General features: G+C 30.7%; 1 protein-coding gene across 1 annotated transcript in view; it reads right to left on the reverse strand.

The window, feature by feature from the left end:
• LOC143048882 (E3 ubiquitin-protein ligase rnf213-alpha-like) overlaps positions 1 to 21,738 on the reverse strand; it is an 88,120-nt gene that overhangs the window by 43,923 nt on the left and 22,459 nt on the right. The window contains exons 23-42 of the mRNA XM_076222751.1: positions 21,413 to 21,610; positions 19,935 to 20,057; positions 18,608 to 18,959; positions 16,922 to 17,187; positions 16,293 to 16,375; positions 15,606 to 15,739; positions 15,093 to 15,185; positions 13,823 to 13,975; positions 12,705 to 12,865; positions 11,850 to 12,072; positions 10,164 to 10,334; positions 9,284 to 9,346; positions 8,292 to 8,401; positions 7,259 to 7,396; positions 5,401 to 5,563; positions 5,053 to 5,129; positions 4,353 to 4,485; positions 3,655 to 3,762; positions 2,874 to 2,959; positions 560 to 739 (exon numbers count right to left, since the gene is read on the reverse strand). Coding sequence (XP_076078866.1) covers positions 560 to 739; positions 2,874 to 2,959; positions 3,655 to 3,762; positions 4,353 to 4,485; positions 5,053 to 5,129; positions 5,401 to 5,563; positions 7,259 to 7,396; positions 8,292 to 8,401; positions 9,284 to 9,346; positions 10,164 to 10,334; positions 11,850 to 12,072; positions 12,705 to 12,865; positions 13,823 to 13,975; positions 15,093 to 15,185; positions 15,606 to 15,739; positions 16,293 to 16,375; positions 16,922 to 17,187; positions 18,608 to 18,959; positions 19,935 to 20,057; positions 21,413 to 21,610 — 3,015 coding nt within the window. The remainder of the gene's footprint in view (positions 1 to 559; positions 740 to 2,873; positions 2,960 to 3,654; positions 3,763 to 4,352; positions 4,486 to 5,052; positions 5,130 to 5,400; positions 5,564 to 7,258; positions 7,397 to 8,291; positions 8,402 to 9,283; positions 9,347 to 10,163; positions 10,335 to 11,849; positions 12,073 to 12,704; positions 12,866 to 13,822; positions 13,976 to 15,092; positions 15,186 to 15,605; positions 15,740 to 16,292; positions 16,376 to 16,921; positions 17,188 to 18,607; positions 18,960 to 19,934; positions 20,058 to 21,412; positions 21,611 to 21,738) is intronic.

Below are 21,738 nucleotides of genomic sequence, written 5' to 3' on the forward strand. Positions count from 1 at the left end.
AAAATGAAATAAGATTACCTTATCTAAATGCTCTCTGTTAAGAAAATAATGAATCACAAGCCATGGAATATTATATCAACTCGGAGATAAGTTCTTAAACATTTGCAGATGTTATTCAATATAAAAGGCTGTATCTGTGACAAATTTTATTTCAAATTAATTTTGTTAAATTAAGTCAATATGGTACCTATACTTTGAGTTATTTAGTGAAAGGACATGCATAACATCAAAAGCGTGAAATGGAGTTAATGTATTATTCCAGCTACTTATCATTTGTCCTGAGAAGCTTTGATGAAGTCATCATCATAATAATTGAGGTACAAATCGTCAAACAGAGGTACACAGTTGGTTACCAAGTTTCGAATTGATTGGACTTCAACTTCATCAAAAACTACCTTGATCAAAATCTTTAATTTAAAGCGGGATGAAAGGACGGACGAACGAACGAACGAACGAACGGACGAACGAACGAACGGATGGACGAACAAACGGACGCACAGACCAGAAAACATAATGCCCCTCTACTATCGTAGTTGGGGCATACAAACATATAACATACCGTTTTACAAATGATCTTTCCTCACAAAACGTTTCTGACCACTCAAGAAGCTGTCTGCTTAAATGCAATTGACGGGTTGTTAACATTGTCACCATGGACAAAAAATGTTTCTCCAGTCGATTAATCAGTGGAATTGGAAATTTTGAATATACAATTTGCTTTTCTGCCACAACTATTAGTCTGAAAAGATAAATTACTCAATGGATAATACAAACAGTCCTATCTTGCCATTTTTCATGACATTTAATAGGGATATTATATCAAGTTGCATGGTGAGTGTTTTAAAATAAAGGTGGATATTCGTATACATAACGATAAACACAACTTATACTAACGACTGAGCAAAACACAAAACTGGGGTGAAGGTTCCTTATTGAGAGTACTATCATACAATATATCTTTAAGTTGATTTTATTATTCACACAATCAACGAATCCTTTCACCTAAATTTTCTGAGTATTACTGTTAGCCAAGGTGTAATTGACCGGCCAATTTGCCATTACTAACTGTAATGACTCATTTTGATATTAAAAGAGAAAATCATCCAAAGAGATATCATAACGAATGTCCTTTATTTTAAATAAGATGCAAAATATTTTGGGTATTTAAATACATATGATACAGACACAGTAACAGGGAAGGTTATAACGTCGCCGACGTAAAAAATGTATCTACCATAGCGTCAAAATGTGACATATCGACTAAAGATGTATTTTTACAGATGTAAATCAATATCAAGAGAAGTCATGTCTTCAGTTAAATAAAAATGTAGTTTCATAGAGATATTTGCCAAGAAAAATTTTTAGTAATCTTTTTTGTCAAATTGACTTAAAACTCTACGATATCTCCTATGAATGACTATTTAACAAAATTCAGAGCAAAGATAAGAGCTGATCGTAATAATAAAACTAGATGTGTCAAAGCGTCACGAATGATCCCGTCTCAAAAAGTTGAAAAATCTGCAATTTCAATAACAAATGTGGACACAAACATGATGGTAGTCTCAAATATCAAAAATCAGCTCAAAATCTGGAAGCGTAAAGAAAAAAGTTTGTATAACTGTGATTTTGAACAACTTTTAAAATTGTAAACCCTTAATTTGGGCTAAAATTAGTGGAGCAAAACGAAAATTAAACTTGATCTGTAACTCATCATGGTTAGCTCACATACCAAAAATTATCTGAAAGCATTTAGAAAAAAATTCGTATAAATGTGATTTTCAAAAAGTTATCAAAGTCCAAAGCCTGAAATTACAGCAAAAATTAGCTGAGCTGAACAAACTTTAACTTTATCAAGTAACTCATTATGGGTAACTCACATACAAAAAATCAGCCCAATATGTGAAAGCGTTTAGAAAAAACGTCCGTATAACTGTGATTTTCAACAATTTATCAAAAGTCCATAGCTCGTAATTTTAACAAAAATTAGCCGAGCAGAACAAAACTTAAACTTGATCTGTAACTCATCTTGGTTAACTCTCATGCCAAAAATCATCACAATATCTGAAAGCGTTTAGAAAAAAAATTCCTATAACTGTGCTTTTCAACAATTTATCAAAGTCCAAAGCCCGTATTTCGGTAAAAATAAGTGGAGCTGAACGAAACTTAAACTTGATCTGTAACGCATCATGGTTAACTCACATATCAAAAATCAGCCTAATATCTGAAGGCGTTTAGAAATAAACTCCGTATAATGGTTTGTTGTGGAATGACGGAATTTCGGAATTTCGGACAAGGGTAAAACTATGTTACCGACAACTTCGTTGCGGGGCCATAAACACTTTTAATTAAATTTCATTGATAGATATAACTCCATTTAAAATGATTAGAATTAAAATCTGTAAGCTTTTATAGAACTAGGAAGATTCCCCCTTAATCTTTTTATTTGTTTACAATCTCTATCTTAACAAGCACACTCTAGTAAAAATGTTTGTAGAATTCTGAAAAAAATGAGGTTTTATGGAATTCCACTTTCAGAATGAGTCCAGACGTCATGAAGGACGCATTTTATGAAAATATGTATAAACTACAACAATTTGACATTGAACATATGTTTTCAACAAATTTGCACTACATTATCAGTGGAAAAAATATCCGATTTTAATGCGTTGGTGGACGAGTTCCTTTACTGTTCCTTGTGCATGAATATTCCTACTTCGAATGATTTGGCGTTTCTCATTTGTATTTCTACATATATTCAAAAGTGCAAATGTGAACGTTAATCCCTAAATTATATCCAATGTAAGCTAAATATTTATGCCAATATTGAGCTTATCAACATTTAAAATTACCCGTGAGTTTCTTGTTTCAATTACCTGAATTTCCGGTGTACGCGACATTTTACTCTGTGAGAGCCGAGTCCAAGATCAACATATCGTTCGTCTCCAAACTCAACATAATACTGAAATAGAAAGCAGGAAATGTTTTTTTTTAAAGGAGGCAGATCGATATTAAATAATACTTCATCGTCCATTGTTTTCTTCATTTGAATCTATAATGCATTTAGAAAATTCATATTTCATTTAAATTTACAGAGAAGTAACATATACGTCAATTATACAGATATCTACGAATAATTCTTAACAAAAAGTCTGTTATGGGACAACACACATATATTAGTTTCTTTACATTGTATCCAGTGGTAAATTTTGAGAAATATGCGAATGAATTTAGCAGAAACTTATACTGTATTCCTAATACTGATTTATATGTCAACATCTTAATACCTTCTCGATTATTTTTTATAAGTAAGGAGTTCAAATACCAGAGTAATGATTCAAGTGTACAGTTGAACATCGATAGGTCGGATTCGAAATGACCTGAAATATCTATCCAATGTATCTAAGTCGTGGATTACATTAATTTGTCCATTTATGTATTGTTCCCTGAATCACCAATCTGCATGATCTCTTCTGTTAAGGTGAAAGACGTATTATTTATTGAGACCGATCTATATTGTAAATATTTGAATATTCTTTATCAGTTCACATACTGATGTTTACAAAGATAACAAATGATAAAACACGGCTTTGTTTTTTTTATAAATAAATCGGAAGGTGTATTAATAGAGTAGAAATAATTCATATTGATACTTGCTTGATTCAATGCGTCATAAAGACTTTCATACAAGTTTTCCAAATTTAATAGAACAGCAGTACTTCCAGTCTCCATACATACTTTGATTCGATTGATATTGCGACACACCTATCAACATATTGCAATTTCAGAATGTTATCATGGTTATAACTACTTAAGTTTCAGCAATTTAAGTCAATATTTTAACAACTTTAAACAAGTACTATTCTAAGGTCATTGTTTACATGTATATGCAATGTAACGTCTCCCTCTGCTTGTACGCTTACATTCAAAGCAGCCGCCCACATTACATTTTTGTTAATGAAGATAAGTTGAAATGACACAAACGTCATCTGCTTTTTGTGTATATCTATTCAACTGTCTTTGTTTTGAATTAAATTTCCAAGAGCCCGTCTTTTTTACTTGATCACAGCATTTGATTTAAATGGTTCAAAACATGTACATGGGAGAGCGGTAACAATACAGGAAGGACGGGGCATAAATCCATAAAAATACTTGTAGTCGATCGTCACATATTCGAACATTTCAATAAAATCTATTAAGAAAAGAATGTGTGTGAACGCTTAAACATTTTTCAATCTATCAAAAGATAAGACCATTCATGTATAAAACGGCTGGCTTTTTTCTGGAATGTGTATCTTAAATAATGTAATGGGATAGGTTTATCATCTAGGTGTGATATAAATGTTTTGTCATACCTGTGTATACTCTTGGTCACTTGGGAAACTACTTCCAAAAATGACAACAACATTGTTAATGGCCAGGAGTTCCTGCTGCAAAATAGCCAGTGCTCCATAGTTTTCAACTAGCAGCAACAAATACCTACTTTCACTGTTGTAACATAAAATATCATTAATGAAAAAGGAAAACATTTTGCCTTTTCGAAAAATTATAATAATGAATAATTATCGTTTTTGCATTGTTTTCCCCCATATCTTTAAACAGATAAAAAGATACAGAAAGTTATGTTGATTCGGTTGCAATCGGGAAAATTATTAATAAAACTATCAATTTGTCTACTTTGGTATTGACATAATGATATTTCATGAATTCTGTTTTTTTGCAATACTTAGATCCATTTTGTGTAGAGGTTTGTTGAGCTGGTAATAACATATTTTTGGGGTTGTATAAATTACCCTTACAGTTGATGGCAAGAAAATACAAAACCATACAAGTTTCAAAGTGCTTCAACATGTTTCAGTGAGTACTTAAAGAGGAATACAATATTAAATATAGCGATTCAACTAATATGGTTCTAATACATCTGTGGCTTTCAAGCGTTTCAGAGATGCTGAAGTTACCGAAAGGAAAACGGTTCGGATGCATGAAATTTTTACACTATTGTAATTATTATTTGCCTTGTATAAAAATTTTGTTTTTGAATAACTTAGACCTTACCTAAATGAACTGTCGTCTCCTTTTAAACATGCTTGAATCATACCAGAAGATGAACATTCTGGATCAGTTGGTCTTTTCTGAAATTTATAAATAAACATGATTTAAAACACGTTCTGGTATAATTAAACAAAGTTATTTATTTCGAAAACAATTCTGGTAGAAAATTCAATCCGCGACAAAAAATAAAATAATATTCAAACATTTTTTTTTATTAGTTAAAATTTTTACAAATTCACATTTGTTTTAAAAACTCAAAAAGTTAAAAAGCTTTCAATTTTATATCAAAGTTATTTTAATTTCAAAGGCTTTACGAAATAATTTTAATTTCTGACAATATCTTTCACATACTTGTTCATTTCCGTCCATTTGAGAGGAAAGGTTGTTGAGAAATATTGCTACTGGATCAACTACTTCAAGACCTCCAAAATTTCGAAGTACTGAGTGCTTCAACTGAAAGAGGGTAGGTTTCTCTTTTGATCTTGACACAAAACCATACAACATCTTTATCAAACTATAGAATACAAAAAGGTCAAGTAGAAAAATATGCTTGGGTGGTGTAAACAAGTAATTTTCAAGCGGATGAGGCTTATAAGCATATTTACCTTTGTAAACGACACAGGATACGTGCATTTTTCTATAGTGTTCATGTAATTTATATTAAAACAGAGAAGAAAGATATGTAGAAAACAAAACGTACCCCCAAAAAAACTTGTGGTGATCTTTAGTTAGCTGGAAGATCCTGCCCTATACGTGGCACTCGTTGTGTCCCTCATGTTAATACAAATCCAGTAACAAGTCACATTGGTGAAAAGGGCACTATCATCTGCGAAACGGATATTCAATAATAGTCAACCAACTCGTTATGGCGTCCGAAAATTTTAGAAGCGATGATTTCAACTTTACCACTGGGACCACCTTTTTTATAACTTCCTTGTGAAAAGCAACCCTCTATCAAAAACTTGGACTGTTATTTTATCAAACAAAGTTGTACTTTTTGAACGACTTTGTGTGAATTTGGTTGGTCTGTTTTTTTGTTTTTTTTCTCCGAAATGATTCTAATTTTTGTTTAAAATGTATGGTCGGCATTTTCAAACAATATTCCTCAGTGTGGGGTTTGACTGTTGTACAATTATGACCGGCTATGAAACAAGGTTTGAATCACCATTTCTACATAAGTAAAATGTCTGTACCAAGTGATCAGGAATATGACAGTTGTTATCCATTCATTTGATGCGTTCGAGCTTTTTATTTTGTCATTTTTTAGGGACTTTCAGATTTTTTTCTTCTTCCGTGCTTCATAATAAATGTACTTCAGTCACACTTTTACACCCCAATAAATTGACAACAAGAAGCATTGAGTTCTTAAAGTGGTATTGGTGTCTTTCGCCCTCTTGGATTGTAAAAAACAGAGAACCTAATGTCAAGATGTTCAATCAAGTTAGCATAACTTGATGCAGGAAAGCAGACAACTAATGCGAGTTTTCATTTGGAAAAACAAATGTACAAGATTATAACTTATAAATTTTAATAGTTTTACAAGTGTTGATTTTATTTTACTTCATTTTTAAAGTTTTTAAATTGGCCATAAATTCCTTTGAAATAGTGCATTTTCTAAACTATTTTCATGGAATATTGAATTTTTTGTATTTAAGCCGGGGAAAAACGTACGGTGACCCAATCTTTTCTTTTAATATTATCAGAGCCATTTTATAAAAGCTATCTCCTCGTATTTTATTTTACAATACTATTAGTTAGTTTAGCTTCTAATCACATAATGGTGTTTTTTCCCTTGTATGATCCATACAAAATGTTTCATTTTGTCACAACCTGTAGGGTGAGAAAATGCGCGTTTACCTATCATTTTTTTTTATTTTTGAACATATATCACTATATTCTACGTTTTGGCAGTATGTAGAAACTTTTTCATTTTTAATTTATACGTCTATACCACCTTAAGTAAGTTTACTTGTACCTTGTATAATAAGCAAGAATCAACGTATCAGTTAAATTTTTAACTTTATTGCATACAGTAACATTATTAAAAACATTACTTTTAGTCAATCGTTTTTTTCAGATTTATATCATGTTAATAGAAATTGGCTTTTGCCTTGCTAAACGAAAACATGTATTTTGACAACACAAACTGTTGTTAACCATATCAAACAAATGATATAATGCGATATAAATGATAAAATTTTGAACTCGCCTGTAAAAATCTCTTAATCCAAAAAATTCTCGCATCTCCTTTGACGCTTCAGCAAATAACTGTAAATATGAGACAGCCATTGGAGCAATCATTGGGGCTAAAAAGGATTGGACATCCTCATCTGATGAACAAATGCCGCTATAATAAAGTAAAAAAATTCACAATATAGTGCTCTCCTTAAATAAAATTAGTTTATTTAACGTTTAAACATATTACTCCTCTGCCAGTACGGCGTCTTTGTATACAAAGCATTGGTACAAAGAATATCATGTGTCGCTTCTGAGAGAAGATTTATACTTATTTATGAAATTTGGAAATTGCGAAACTCATGTTATGGTTATATTCTTCAGTTACCAATTACAAAGACTACACTTTACATCGTAACTTTACAGAACAATTTTTTTAGAAACTGATATTAGATACTTGTTTTATCTGTTTATTGCTGTAGTAGTTTTCTATATGATATATCAACAATGTAGTTTTGATAAAAGTAATACTTCCTTTTGTGAAAAAATGTGCAAAAGCTTGATGGTTACTTCGATGGTTGCAATTTTGTTATAAATGTCACCAGTGCAGTAACAAAACAGGTTTGTTCCCGCCCAATTTTGTAGTCCATAAACTATTGATATCGACTTTAAACATCGTCCAAATACATAGAACGTTATAAAAATTTGATATTTGCAATTTTCATCAATTGTAGCAAAGTCTGCTTTGTCTTTGTTTTTGCCTAATTATGATGAATTATCTTGCATTCGATAATAATGATTGAAATTGTTTTTACATAACAAAACGAAGAAAATTACAATTTCTAAATTTGCATCAAAATAAAGTATTAGATATCAAACTCACCTGATCTTTTGGTTTTTGTGTACAACAATTATAAAATATGGTAGTAAACACATAGTTTACATTTTAGTTTGAAATTTAAAGGTCAATATTTTCGATCAGAAGCATGTCTAGAAGCCAATATCATAATATGAAATGAGAGTAATACATATACATTAATAAACTTAAGACGAAATTAAAAATTTACAAAGCAGTGTTGATCAATTCTTCTTTATCTGGAACTTCTCTCTGAACAAGAATACCTCTGTTCATTTTAGCAGGATCTAAGGCCCAGTTTGAAATTCCAATAAATGCCACCTAAAATAAGATAACAAGTAAACAAATGAATTAATAAAAAATATAATAAACTGCATTTACTTCTTACTGACTTTAATCAATTAACTATACATTTTTCACAGTGCTTTAAAACACTACTTATATACTTAGACGGCAAATAAATATGTACTTCTATTATTTTATGCGATACATCCCAAAATGGACTTTTTCGAAACAATGAAATAGCTTCCATCTTGTTTTTATATCTTCATTCAATCTGCATAAGTTGCATCGCAATCTATTAACAGAGTCTCAAGCTATCCATAAACTCGAAAACTTTATTTCAATATGAGGGCCCTTCATTTGGACCAAATGAAGTTAAATTAATCGACATTTCTCTTTACTGTGTCTTCCATCGGTATAGTATCAAATAGTATCAAATCAAGCAAGTTAGGGAGCTAAAGTAAAAATCCTTTTTTTTTGTTCATGTTTTCTTAGGTTTTTTTTACCCTTGAACTTTAACCACTAAAAAGAATCGTTATCTCCTTGTCTTTATCATCTACCTGTTTTATTCCAGTAAAGCACATGTAAAAAGTGATTCAAAGACAATCATACAAAGACATTTTTTTATATTCTCCCGGATTATTGATGGGATACCTGTAAAAATTGTGACTGTGAGTTATAACCCTGTAGTGCGTATGAGGATTAATTGTTGATACGTATCAAACTGGCTTGTGTTCTTATATTTTTTTTTAGATACGTAAGATGTTCATTGATGATATTATATTCTTGAAATTCGTTTAATGCAAACTTAATATGTTTTAATTCAAGCACAACTGATGAATCGTAAATGTATGTAGAGAATCCGCAAGTATGGAGTACGAAATTATCAAAAATTATCTTTTGATGAGATGGAATATTTACCTTCTTGTAAGCTGCTGGTTCCTCATTGTCGGAACATCCATCTTCTAACAATGGATGGAGAGTCTAAGTAAAAAAACATTAGGTTGTAAACAAAAGTACATTACATCATTCTAAAAATGTCTTTTTAGCGTGACATAATCAGATAGTGTACTTAAACCATATAATCATGTCCCTAGACAAAACGTAAGGGTCTCATAAACTTCTAGTACTTCACCAAGTCAATTAATAGAACAACATTAACAAATACAAAATGACATAATATTCTTTCATTTTTGGATTGAAGTTTAATTGTTTCAGTGCTAAAAGTCCTTGATTTGGAATTTATTTCAAGTATCTTATTAGAATTAATCACTGTTTCAAGCGTTGAACGACAATTTTCGCATCAACAACATATAGTTTTAAAAGAAAAAATAGAAATTAGAGATTTGATGATTTTAAGATAGATTTAAGAAGATTTTTTTCTTTACTGATTTTATGTGTTTTCTATACACACCTAGTTGAAAATAGTTCAATAAGCAAAATTTCAGATGATAAATAAATATGAATACATTATTTTTTCGATTTACAGTTACAGATCAACGAAAATATTTGTGGTAATGTTCAACCTGCATTTACCCGATTAATGTGAAAAGATTATTCCTTACATAGTTAAACGGATGTTTACTGATTTAAACATACCCTTTGAGTATTTCTTTACCCCAAAAAAATTAAGAATTGTTTTTGAATTTAAAATTAGTCGAATTTCAAAATACATCACCTTGACTAGAAGATCATTTGTTAATGCCACTTATTTACCATTCATTTGACCAAAGAAACAGAAGAAGCAAATAAATTCAAGTGAGCAAAGAACTCTTTAAAATAGAAATCAATGTATCATTACCTTTAACGGCATTCTTGGTGAGTCTTCTGCTAGACCTATCTCATCTAACACGACTACGGAGACAAATCTATCAAGATCTTTGTCCATCTGGTATGAAGCACACTGGTTAAAGGTTCCAACAATGCCATCTGGGGTTGACAGAGGACTGCATTGAAACGCTACCATTTGTACCTGTTGTAAATGGAAGTAATTAGGTGTTGACGAAAATCTGTCAAAAATTAATGAGCTTGAGATGAACATTTTACTTACAAACTAGGAATGCCACTTGACTATTCAATATATGCACAGTGATTTGAAGCAGAACGATGTTGTAAACGTTTCTAACATTTCATTCTAATTAACGGCCCATGAATGGAATTATATGCAAACAGATTAGTTATCTCAGAAACAGCAAATATGAGATAGTAAAATCTGACATTATATTTCTAATGTTTTAGTTACATTGAAATCATGACGGTAGTAAGTAAAATTTTAGTCGTAACATCTAATGATCTGGTGTCCTCGTGAAGAGTAACATATTTTTGCTAATACCCCAGCAGTGAATGAAAAATAGAATCATCATTGTGCCTATGCCACGGCGGTGGTGGAATGTGAACAACACGTAACGGAAAAAATTACAAAATAAATAAAGTCCTTTTTTGTAAGTATTTTCACTTTCTATTTCCATGTCTACAGAAAGACAAGTAATTTAAACTGTTATAACGGCTCGTTTCCTGTAGGTTCAGTATAATATAAAATTATGGTCATTAGAAAATATGAATATGCAAATCTGTCAACACGTAAAGTTTGTGGTTGACAATTTTAGATATTTATAGCTTTTAAAGCGCCACAATTTGTTTATTTCATCTTTTTATCATATCTAACAGAGGAAGAGCTTTTTAAACCATATCAACACAATAGTATCAGAAGAAGCCATATAAATCTGTTGGAAAGGACTTGGCTCATCTATTCAGCAAGAACTTAAATGGTAACAAATATTCGTTTGATATGAAAAATGAAAATATGATTATGTGGTATGATGGATAATGATATCACTTTTAACGAGGAATAAATGATGCAGATGTTGACACCTACAGGCTTTTGTATTGTCTTTAAAAACGGACATTACGAATCATGCATAGAAAGCTACAACTGGCCCCAACATGACAATCTAATACGGGATCAAACGTAAAGCCTGATTTGTGTAAAAACAAATATATATAACAGACGACAACTACTGTATTACCTTTTCTAATTGGAATATACATGATTCAGCTGGGATGAAAAAATTATCGGGCCCCCAATCCTCTTCTTACGATGGACAATTGTGTAACATCACAACATAAGAAAACAGATAAAAATTATTTGCATTGAAACACAAAAAGACGAAAGTGTTCATCTATAACTTGAATTTAAAATATAACAAACATACCGAAATCTAGCTTAAATTCAATGACAACTGATTAGGGAAAATCAAGTTTCAACAAGTAAATTACATTCAACACATATGCAAGGGATTTAATGTAACAAGGTCAAAATAGTATTAGAAAAACAGTTGCGCATAGAATGCAACATATACCACATATAACACATAGCATTATGAACCGTTGTATTTTAAATTACATTTTTATTTTCATTCTAATGAATTCAATATATATGCAATTATTATTTAATCATGCAAGCATGATAACTAATGTAAAAAAATACCTGTTTGAAACTTTTGAAAAACTCGTGATGAGAAGCATTTCCTTGGAGGGTGTCTGCTACAATTGTTTTTGCCAGCGACTTTGAACTTCCAGGTTTTCCAACTAGAAACATTGGTATTCTCAACTCTATACATACAATCATCATGAAGACATTTTCTCTTAATGCTTGATTTTTTGCTATATTATCTGCCAATTCAATATGGTTTAGAAATGCAGTCTGACATCTAAAAAAATACACATAATCGATAAAATCTTAAAATATAGAACGTTATTTGAACCAAAAAGGAAAGTAATGTGATCGATATTGCAAAATATATCAGACAACATAGAATTTAGTCTTACATTTTAAATCTAGAAACAGTTGAAAGATCTAAAATACAAACATTACAACAGAGTGAACAATTATCGGTTCAGAGAAGACAAAAAGTAAAATCTTTCAAGCGGGAAAACTGAAGGCCTTATTGGTGTACAAAATAAATAACGAACAAGAAATAGAATAAACAGCAACAAACGACAACCACAAAGTTGGCCCCTGACTCGAGACAGGCGCATATTGATTGTGGTTGTTGTATTTGACTAAACGTTCTTTCAAGAAGTTGACAAGTGTTGTTCTCACTATGAATTCATCTTAATTTTATATGAACTTTTATAGTATGCATATTTCGATATATTCAATATTTGTACACTAGTAAACATTTGTTTTAACTCATGTCACATAAACTAAAAAAAATAGAAGCTAACATTTGCAGCTTGAAGTAAATCATAGTTAATATACCACGCGTATAAAAATGTAATGCAAAACAACGTATGCAATCACGATATTAAATCAATAAATATAAAATCCTGAAACTAATACCTTATTATTTCTTCTTCAATTTGATTTGCACCTCCTGGTAAATTCAAAGGATTACCAAAGTATTTAGCAATCCTTTGTCTATACTCAGCTCTTTTTCTCAAACATGAATGGTAGCACACTCCTAACGCCAGAACAAGAGATCTCGTTACATGGCAAATAGGCTAAAATCATATGAAAATATATTAATTGCAACAATACAAGTTAAAAAAAATGCCACATTTTGTTTTTAAAAAGAAATGAAAAAAATAGTAATAAAATTAGATTTTCTCTAACCTTGTTATTGGAGAGGCGTGTATTTTTAACTTTTCGGCAATGAAATAAACTCTTTGTTGATGAAGAATGTATGTTTACCACTGTTTTTTTGTAGATATGTGTGTTGTTGGGTCGGTTGTGTAGCTTATGTTTGTTTACTATTCTTTTTTATATTTTTGTAAAATTTTATGAAATGTATTGCATTTTCTACAGTACATATTTTTGAAGCCATACCACTGCATGATATATGCCCATACGATATATTGCTTGTCTTTCCTATATACGTGTTGCTTACAAGGACAGTATGTACTTAAAAATCGAAATGGCAAAGTTAATTCATCTTTTATGTGTTACACAGAAGCACATTTTTTTTAGTTTCCTTCTTCGAATATCTTTATATTAAAAATGACAAATATACACTTTCCATAGCCAGAATTCTATACTCGACTCTTTCAATTTCAAACGAAAGGAACACGAACTGTCAACCCTTTTGGGATAGACATGATAGATGCGTTAATCCTTACTTTTTGTTTAGTTTGTGATCCTCAATATTTAGTATTCTTTTAATGTCATGTTGTCCTTTGTTATTATGGTGTTGTCTTCTTTTGGCTTATAGTTTTTCGTTGCCCCCTAGGTATGTTCACTTAATTTATTTAAAATTTTCAATTGGGAATGCTTTCATTGGACAAAACCATATAAGATGGACAAGACAAGACTAACCAGGAAAACATATGGTAGATTTGAGAGGTCTTGTTATTCAGATTTCGAGTATTTATTGTCAAAGAATCTGCATATTTGGTGTTTTCAAGACAACTTTACTATAAAAGAGGACAAAAACACTCAAGACATGGTTTGCTAAATCATACATTCGTTTCAATAAACATATCTTCTTCATCGCTACTGTCTTCGCTATCGCTGGACCGAAGAAAGTGGTCTTCATCGAATGTTGTTTTGTAGAACCAGCTCATTACATCTAAAACTCTTTCAACGTCACGTAGACTAACAAAACTACATTCATCCTGCAATAAATACATATGATGCGCGAGTTTATAAGAGAAGAATATAAATTTTGAAAACAAAAATAATAATTAACATTAACATGGTATCAGTATATATTGTTTTGGACGTCATGTCCTCATCTACTGTTTATTTTTCATTATTCTCCTTAACCAATATATCAATAAATGATTCCAGGAATTTTCTATGTATTTGTTGTTATAAAGTTTTGATACATGATTTTCAAATGAACAACTGTACCACAAGAACGCCGAATTTAAAACTTTTTCTGGAGAAGTTTATGATCGTATGATTTGAATAAAACCATAACATATAAAAGGATTATTAAATATTGACGCGTGCAGGAGTTAATGTTATAATGTGTACACATTGTTCTGCTATTTATCCAATAAAATTTTTGTTTTGGTCATCAGTTGAAACCACGACGTTTCGCAATTCAGATTGAAATGCTAGCAAAAGAAAAAGAACAAACGATTTGTAACAGGCCAACTGAAGAACTAAAAATACCTATTTGTGTATTCGGTTGAGTGGCAAGCTGGGTTTCTTTTGTTCTAGTCAATGAATAATTGAGCCTAAATAGAGAATTTTTCAGCAATCCAATGGTGTTCCAGATTAGATTATATTTTTAGAACTAGAATTCCAAATACTTTCTGATATTAAATGAAGTCCATATTGACGGCAATATTGATTTTACAGAGGTCGAGAAAGTAATGAACTGTGTGAATGGAAAACATAGTTATAGCAAACTTTGGTTCGACATCAATTCTTCAATTCTTCAATTAATCTTGGTAAATGTTTCACATCTCTATTTAGTAAAATTAATTTTCATACCTGCAATGCACATACACCAAAAGAACTTTTTTACACTCTTAACTTATAATTTGCAAAACGGAATTTGGACCTCCAAAGAAAGTGTATACAACGAAACCACGATGGCCATTAATTGTTGGTAAAAGCTCATAAATTTTAAGTAGAAATTTTGTTACTTGACGGGTAAAAACTTTCAATAGACAAATAAAACATGTGACAATAAAACATCTAATCTGACTTCATGCTTTCAAGATAAATATTTTTCATCATTTCTACCACTTCGCGAAAGCAAATTTGAAAAACAGCTACCTCTTGTTGTCTCATGAATTCTTGCGATACTGTTAAAATTTTGCTAATCACTCGATCGAGGTCTGTCAAGCGAGGAATCTGACGATCATTCATCTGAAAAAAAGTATTCAGCTTCATTAACATACTTTTTTCTTTATTTGAATAATCACACGATAAATTTACATAATTAACTATCCTGTTTTAAAATAACGTTAACAATTTGTTTAATTTGATGACATACATATGTAAATGAGAAGTTTTAAAAGTCAGGATTTTTTTCTCATGACATATTTAGTTTGAGTTCTCTGGTAGGTATATTTATTAAAACAAATATGCTTCAAGCATGAATGCCATCATCAAGTGCATAGTTGAAGACTCTTACAAAATCGAAGCATTCAATCGTGCTCATTAATTTGATTCACACTTTGGTACTGAGTGATTCCTATTAAGGTTTTTCAAGAAACACAAGCGATTAAAATAGAACTTAGTTAAATATATTTATATGATAACAATACTACTCATAGTCTTACTTACTTTCCTAATAACCATTTGCCTGATGTACAATTCCTCTACCACTATATTCAACTGTCCGAAGTCCCAAACCAGAGGAAGCATACTCTGTGGTAATGGCTGAACCCTGTATACTAATCGTCGCATTGGAACTCGTCCTTTAATTTAGATATGAAACAAAATATTTTTCAATTTTGGTGAATTTAAAATTATCTTTTTTTATTGAACATACTTGCATTTGTTACTTCTTTAACCTAAATAGCTTCTAATGTCAAACACTTATCATATAAATTATGATATATAATTGAAACGTAGAAGGTCTTACCAGTTGAGAGTTTTGACAAAGTGGTTCAGAAAATTATATAACCATAATTACATTGTATTCAAAACTGACGATGCCTATTCTTGAGATTACCAAGGAATCGTACTTCACAACACTGTTGAGGCTTAAATGTAAATCATCATTTTTCCAATTAGAAAATACTCTAAGTATAATTTACAAATGATAGAGAAACACGTACTTTCCTTTGTATTTCTTTTTGTGCTGTTGAAGTAAACTACCTATCCGAGATGTTATGACACATCTAATTATTTTATTAATATATTTTTCAGATAGAGATCGGTTTTAAGGTAATAATCATGTTAATATATCTCTTATCTGCCAGTCATCGCTACTACATATCCTTTAATTTCTCTCAATTAGTCTTTTACCTAATGTGTCACTTGTATTGTCGGCATCCACATGATAACCGAGGCCTGCTTGTTCTAATCTTTTTATTAACTCATCGGAATGTCTAAAATTCAAAAAACAATTTTGGAAAAAGTAATGATAATTGTAATGTTATCATTGTCCTAAAACGGTGCAATTACATAATTGACAAATGCGTGTACATGAAATTCAATCATTTTAATTCTTAGATGTTAAAAAATATACTGTTGCTTTATAAGACTAATTTAGTTATAATGACTTTAAACTGACGCAGAAGTAAGTTGCTTTGTTGTGTTTCCATTATATCAATACATCTCATTTATTTAATGGCGTTTTCAAACGATTTACCACCTTATGAAATAAATTTCATAAATAAATATTCTCATGTCTAAACAACTATAAAATAAATGTTTTCAAGTAATACATATTTTACTCATATCAACTATATGCATACTAGTTAGTTTCGTGTTGACACTTATGAGTATCTTAACAGGAACAGTATGTGAGTAATCATTTATATTACTTCTAGTAATGACCTTTGCAGCCAACACACACAAATATGACAACATATATGAAACAAACGAAAATGTCTTAAAGAAAAATACAATAAACTTCAATATTGAATACTTACTTTCGGTATGGATTGCATGCTGCAACAATTTTTAGTCTTTGATGTATTTCAATTTGTCGCCCTTTTAATGTCTTATCGCACATAATTTCCTTTATAGCACCTATAGCTTCCGTGGTATTAGCCTCATCAAAGAATAGCACAGTATCCATACGTTTAAAGGTATGCAGATTTTTGTGCTTTCGTATAATTTCAGCATTTTTTCTCGCAATATCTTCGGCTTTCTTGACTTGTCTAAATATGTCTGCTGATGTAGTGCCACCATGTACCTTTTAATACCAAGAAGAACAATTCTTGAAAATTATATTTCAAATATCAAATGACGAATTATAAAAAAAAAAAGAAAGCTTTGGATTGCTATGTATTATCATACTTTAATGTGAGATTAAGTTTATGTGCTGTTTAAGTATGGTAAAGGTGTTATTTATTTCCTTTGTTCATATTTTTATAAGCCTGTCCTAGACCCGGACGTATCATAGTAAAAATAATTTTCTCTAAAACAAATTAAATTATCTGTAACCAGGTCCCTCAAAATTCCAACGCATTATTCAGATTGAAAAAAAAATGATTGAAAACCTTTGATAATGTCACACCAGAAATTCCATTTGACTTCTAAAGTTGATGATTTGGTAAATCGTAATATTCTACAGTCCATGGACTAGATTTTATATGGTTTATCGATTCACTACAAACTTAACACTGGTGTTGGTATTTTTTAAATTTAGATTCGCTTATATTATGATTATCATAAGGTTTGCCGTTAATTTATCCTTGTCAATTTAAAATAATCTATTAGTCATAATTAATTGCCTGTATCTATTTGTCTTTATGAAACTATCACCACATTTTTGTTGCAAGGTAAAACAAGTAAAGGCAAATTGTTCAATAATCGAGTATTGGATCGTAACTTGCATACTTATATTATATTTTTGTATTCTATATCTCAGTATAGGTAATACCCTGTTGTCCTGTAAAAATCATTCATCTAAACATTTGTTCTGACGACTGACCAATATGGAGACATATGTATGTTATATCATGATATGCAAAGACACCAAAAGATGATCAAAGATCACTTAATCTTTGGGGTTCGTTGCTCAAAAAGGCTATACAGGGTATGTACCGACATCATGTCAAGCAACTGTATATTTTTTGTATGTTATGTTTTGTTGGTTTTTTGGGGTTGTCTTTTTTTTTTTGCGTTGCGCGATTTCCCTTTTGATCATAGTATTTTCAGTATACATTGTTCTGATGATTTTGTATTTGCTGTTGATACTTTCTCTCTCTGTTTTGTCTTTGTGTGTGTATGACAAGATAAAGAACTAGTGCATTGACTTTAACAGTTTTTGATATTTGTTTTTCCCGAATGGGAGGCTGTCAATGATTGTACGGAACACACTCTTGCAAGATGAGAACATCTTTCATGCATTTCTGATTTTTAAAACACTCGCTTTCCGTAATTTAAAAGTAGACAAGAGATGGATAAGAAAGAAAAGCATACAGTATCATGAGTATGACATAGTCACATGAAGTCTGATCCCACCTTGCAGTAAAATAAATATTTTTGTTCCCGACAAATTACATGGAATATACAAATAACTAAAAAGATTGATTGGTATAAAGAGGATTTCGTTGCTTTTAATCATGTCAAAAATACAACACTTACGAAGAACGGAAGAATTTGTTTACCTTCATCAAAATCATGTTCTGAATATGAAGCTTTGTCTTTTCTTCCTGTTTGTGTATTCTACCATAGCAAACTTGTATGTCATCGTCTACGTTTGGTTCATTTTGTTCTATTTCAACATTTTTGAGGTTATAATCGTCTTCATCTGGCTCATTTATTTCTATTTCAGCATTTTCGTGGTTGTCATTTTTTTCAACATTTTCGTGGTCGTCAACTTTTTCAACTTTTGTTTCCTCTTTATTGTCTATAGTGGGTAGCAAATATTCAGGCGGTCTTTGCAAGTCACACATGAATTTAATCAATCTAGTTTTTCCGCAACCAGTCTCTCCCATAATAATGACCGGTATACCACATCTGAAAATAAATAGTAAACCTTTACAAAACTGAAATAAGCAAAATGTTTTATCATGATTTAAAAGACTTTCTCTTTTGATTTTTTTGTCTTTGATTTTTCTATTCAAGGTTAACATTAATATATATTCTTGAAGATCTAAATATTTTAAATTTAATAGCATAGTTTACCGTAGAAACAAGACATTTGAAAGAGAAAAAAACAATCGTTAGTTATTTGAACTATAAAACAATAGTGAGAAAGTTTTAAATATTCATCGTCTGACAATTCAACGACATCATGAACTATGGTGTGATGTTTACCAAAAGTTGGAAATAGTATCCTGTTACAAGGAACAGAAAATCTGTGACTATACTGTTAACTGTTTACATCTTATGAATTCTTAGACGTTGAGAAATGATTTATTTTTTCTCAGTTAATTATATGGAATCATTAAAAAAAACATATTTTGACGAAACTAGAAAATGAGGTTGTACATTATGACTTTCCCTAAATATCAAATAGAACGTCTTGCCATCAAAAGTTTATTTTAGCATTGCTATATCTTATTTCTATATTTGTCCACTTCATATTTTGAATATATTTACGTGAGCAAAATAAAGGAAACAGTATTTGTATGGATCATTTACTAGTTATTAATTTAAATTGCGAGATTGGCAACTGTATAAGTATTAGTTTTACGATATTGTTGTTGAACTTGCAATTTTGTTGCTTTTAATTTGCAGAACGTAGTGAACAGCCTACACTTTACCGAGTCTAAACTTTTTGTTACCTCTGTTATATAAGCTTGTTCGTATTGATAACTTAATGAGTTCGCTTAATGTTTCATATTGCATAACAAATAAGTGATATAATTTCATAGATATGGTTTTATTGAGTTTGGTTTTCCCTGTAGAACTCTTATTTTAAACGGGTTAGCACATCCTCAATAAATAAATACAGATTATAGATTTAAAGTTAATAATTTGTACTATTACCTGAATCTCATATAGATAGCAAGGATTTTCTTAACATTGTCGGTTGTTAGTTCATATGACTCATCGGGATCGTGTGGATCATCCACGCCCATTACATCACAAAGTTTTCTAATTTTAAGATACCTACAATATGTACACGTTTGATTAAAATGTGTGATTTGTGTATCAAAAATCATATTTAGCTTAAATCATTGCTTGGTAACATAAATCAATTGGATATCAATATTTACGTCTTAAGCATTAGTTCAGACGTCAGTGCTTAATTACTTACATGATTGATAACAACATATTTTTTAGTTCTCTGTAGACAAATTGAAAAATAATAAGAATCAAAGGTTCCATATCCCTCAGAAAAAACAGACCGTTGGCTATTTGTTTTTACCGTTTGGTTGTACAGCTGTTCTAATAATGAGATATTTATCCAACATTAGTTATGAAATATTTGGGTTTTGACAATTTATAAGAAGTTACTTTCATTAATTTTTTTTATATATAAATCTATATGGAATAGTTAGGACTAGATGTGTCAAAGCGACACGAATGGCCCCGTCCCAACCAGTTGAAAAATCTGCAATTTCAATAACACATGTGAACACAAACATGATGGTAGTCTCACATAAAAAAAAATAAGCTCAAAATCTGGAGGCGTATAGAAAAAAAATCTGTATAACTGTGATTTTCAATAATTTATCAAAGTCCAAAGCCCGTAATTTCAGAAAAAAATCACAAAAATACTGAACTCAGAAAAAATCAAATCGGAAAGTCCCTAATCATGGCAAAATTCAAATGACAAAACACATCAAAAACGAATGGACAACACTTGTCATATTCCTGACTTGGTACAGGCATTTCAAATGTAGAAAATGGTGGATTAAACCTGGTTTTATAGCGCTAAACATCTTACTTTGTATGACAGTTTCATCAAATTCCGTTATATGTACAGTGATGCGTGAACTAAACGACCTAATAAATAAAATAGACAAAATATGGAAACAGCAGTCATCATCGTGTTACAATTTTGATTTCACTCCCGGTTTTTAGTGGAGTTCATGTTGTTTCTTAATTATTATTTATAACTGTTGATGTTAATGTCCTTTGGTTTTGTGAGTCTTTGTTTACTCCTTGGTTTTGATTGTTATTGTCTTTAAAAGAAACAAAATAAAATAGCTTGCATTTCATTGATAAATTGATGCGGATGAACATGAACGCGCGACGTTAATGTACTAGCCCGTGAAAAATATTGCCTTCTTTTTTGAGTATCAAGTCCTCTCCATGATCTAAACAAATATTAGGAAGTAAGGTCAAACGAACACTGTATAATTACGGATAATTGCTTTTTTATACAATGTGTATGTACTTATTACGTCAGGCCTAATGTTTTGTTTTAGTATCTGAGTACATCTGCTCCCAAATATTTGTTTCCTTTTAGTTCAACAAACATTATTCTAAATTAATAAGATATGTTATATTTTCTGTACCTTGGAAGTGTATCGAAATTTTCTGTAAGGTTGACTTTGTTTCTTCGTAAACCTTCAAAAAGATTTGTACGCATGATGCCGCTCTCTAAAATATTTCTTGTCTGTAGATCTATTAAATTGCCTGTTCTCTTGTCAATGTTGAATCCAAGAAAGGTCATACTGTGTCCATCGGGGTTAAAGAAAAGATATGGATGCGGACTGAAAAAAAAATCTATTGAGTATGACATACCAGTCTTCAATACATGTATGTATACATTATATTCAACTCGCATTCAAAACACAATTAACGTTCTTTCACTAAACAATTCAAAATTTGGTGACTATGT

This window comes from Mytilus galloprovincialis, chromosome 10 (assembly GCF_965363235.1).
Source record: "Mytilus galloprovincialis chromosome 10, xbMytGall1.hap1.1, whole genome shotgun sequence".
NCBI classification, from domain to species: Eukaryota; Metazoa; Mollusca; class Bivalvia; order Mytilida; family Mytilidae; genus Mytilus; species Mytilus galloprovincialis.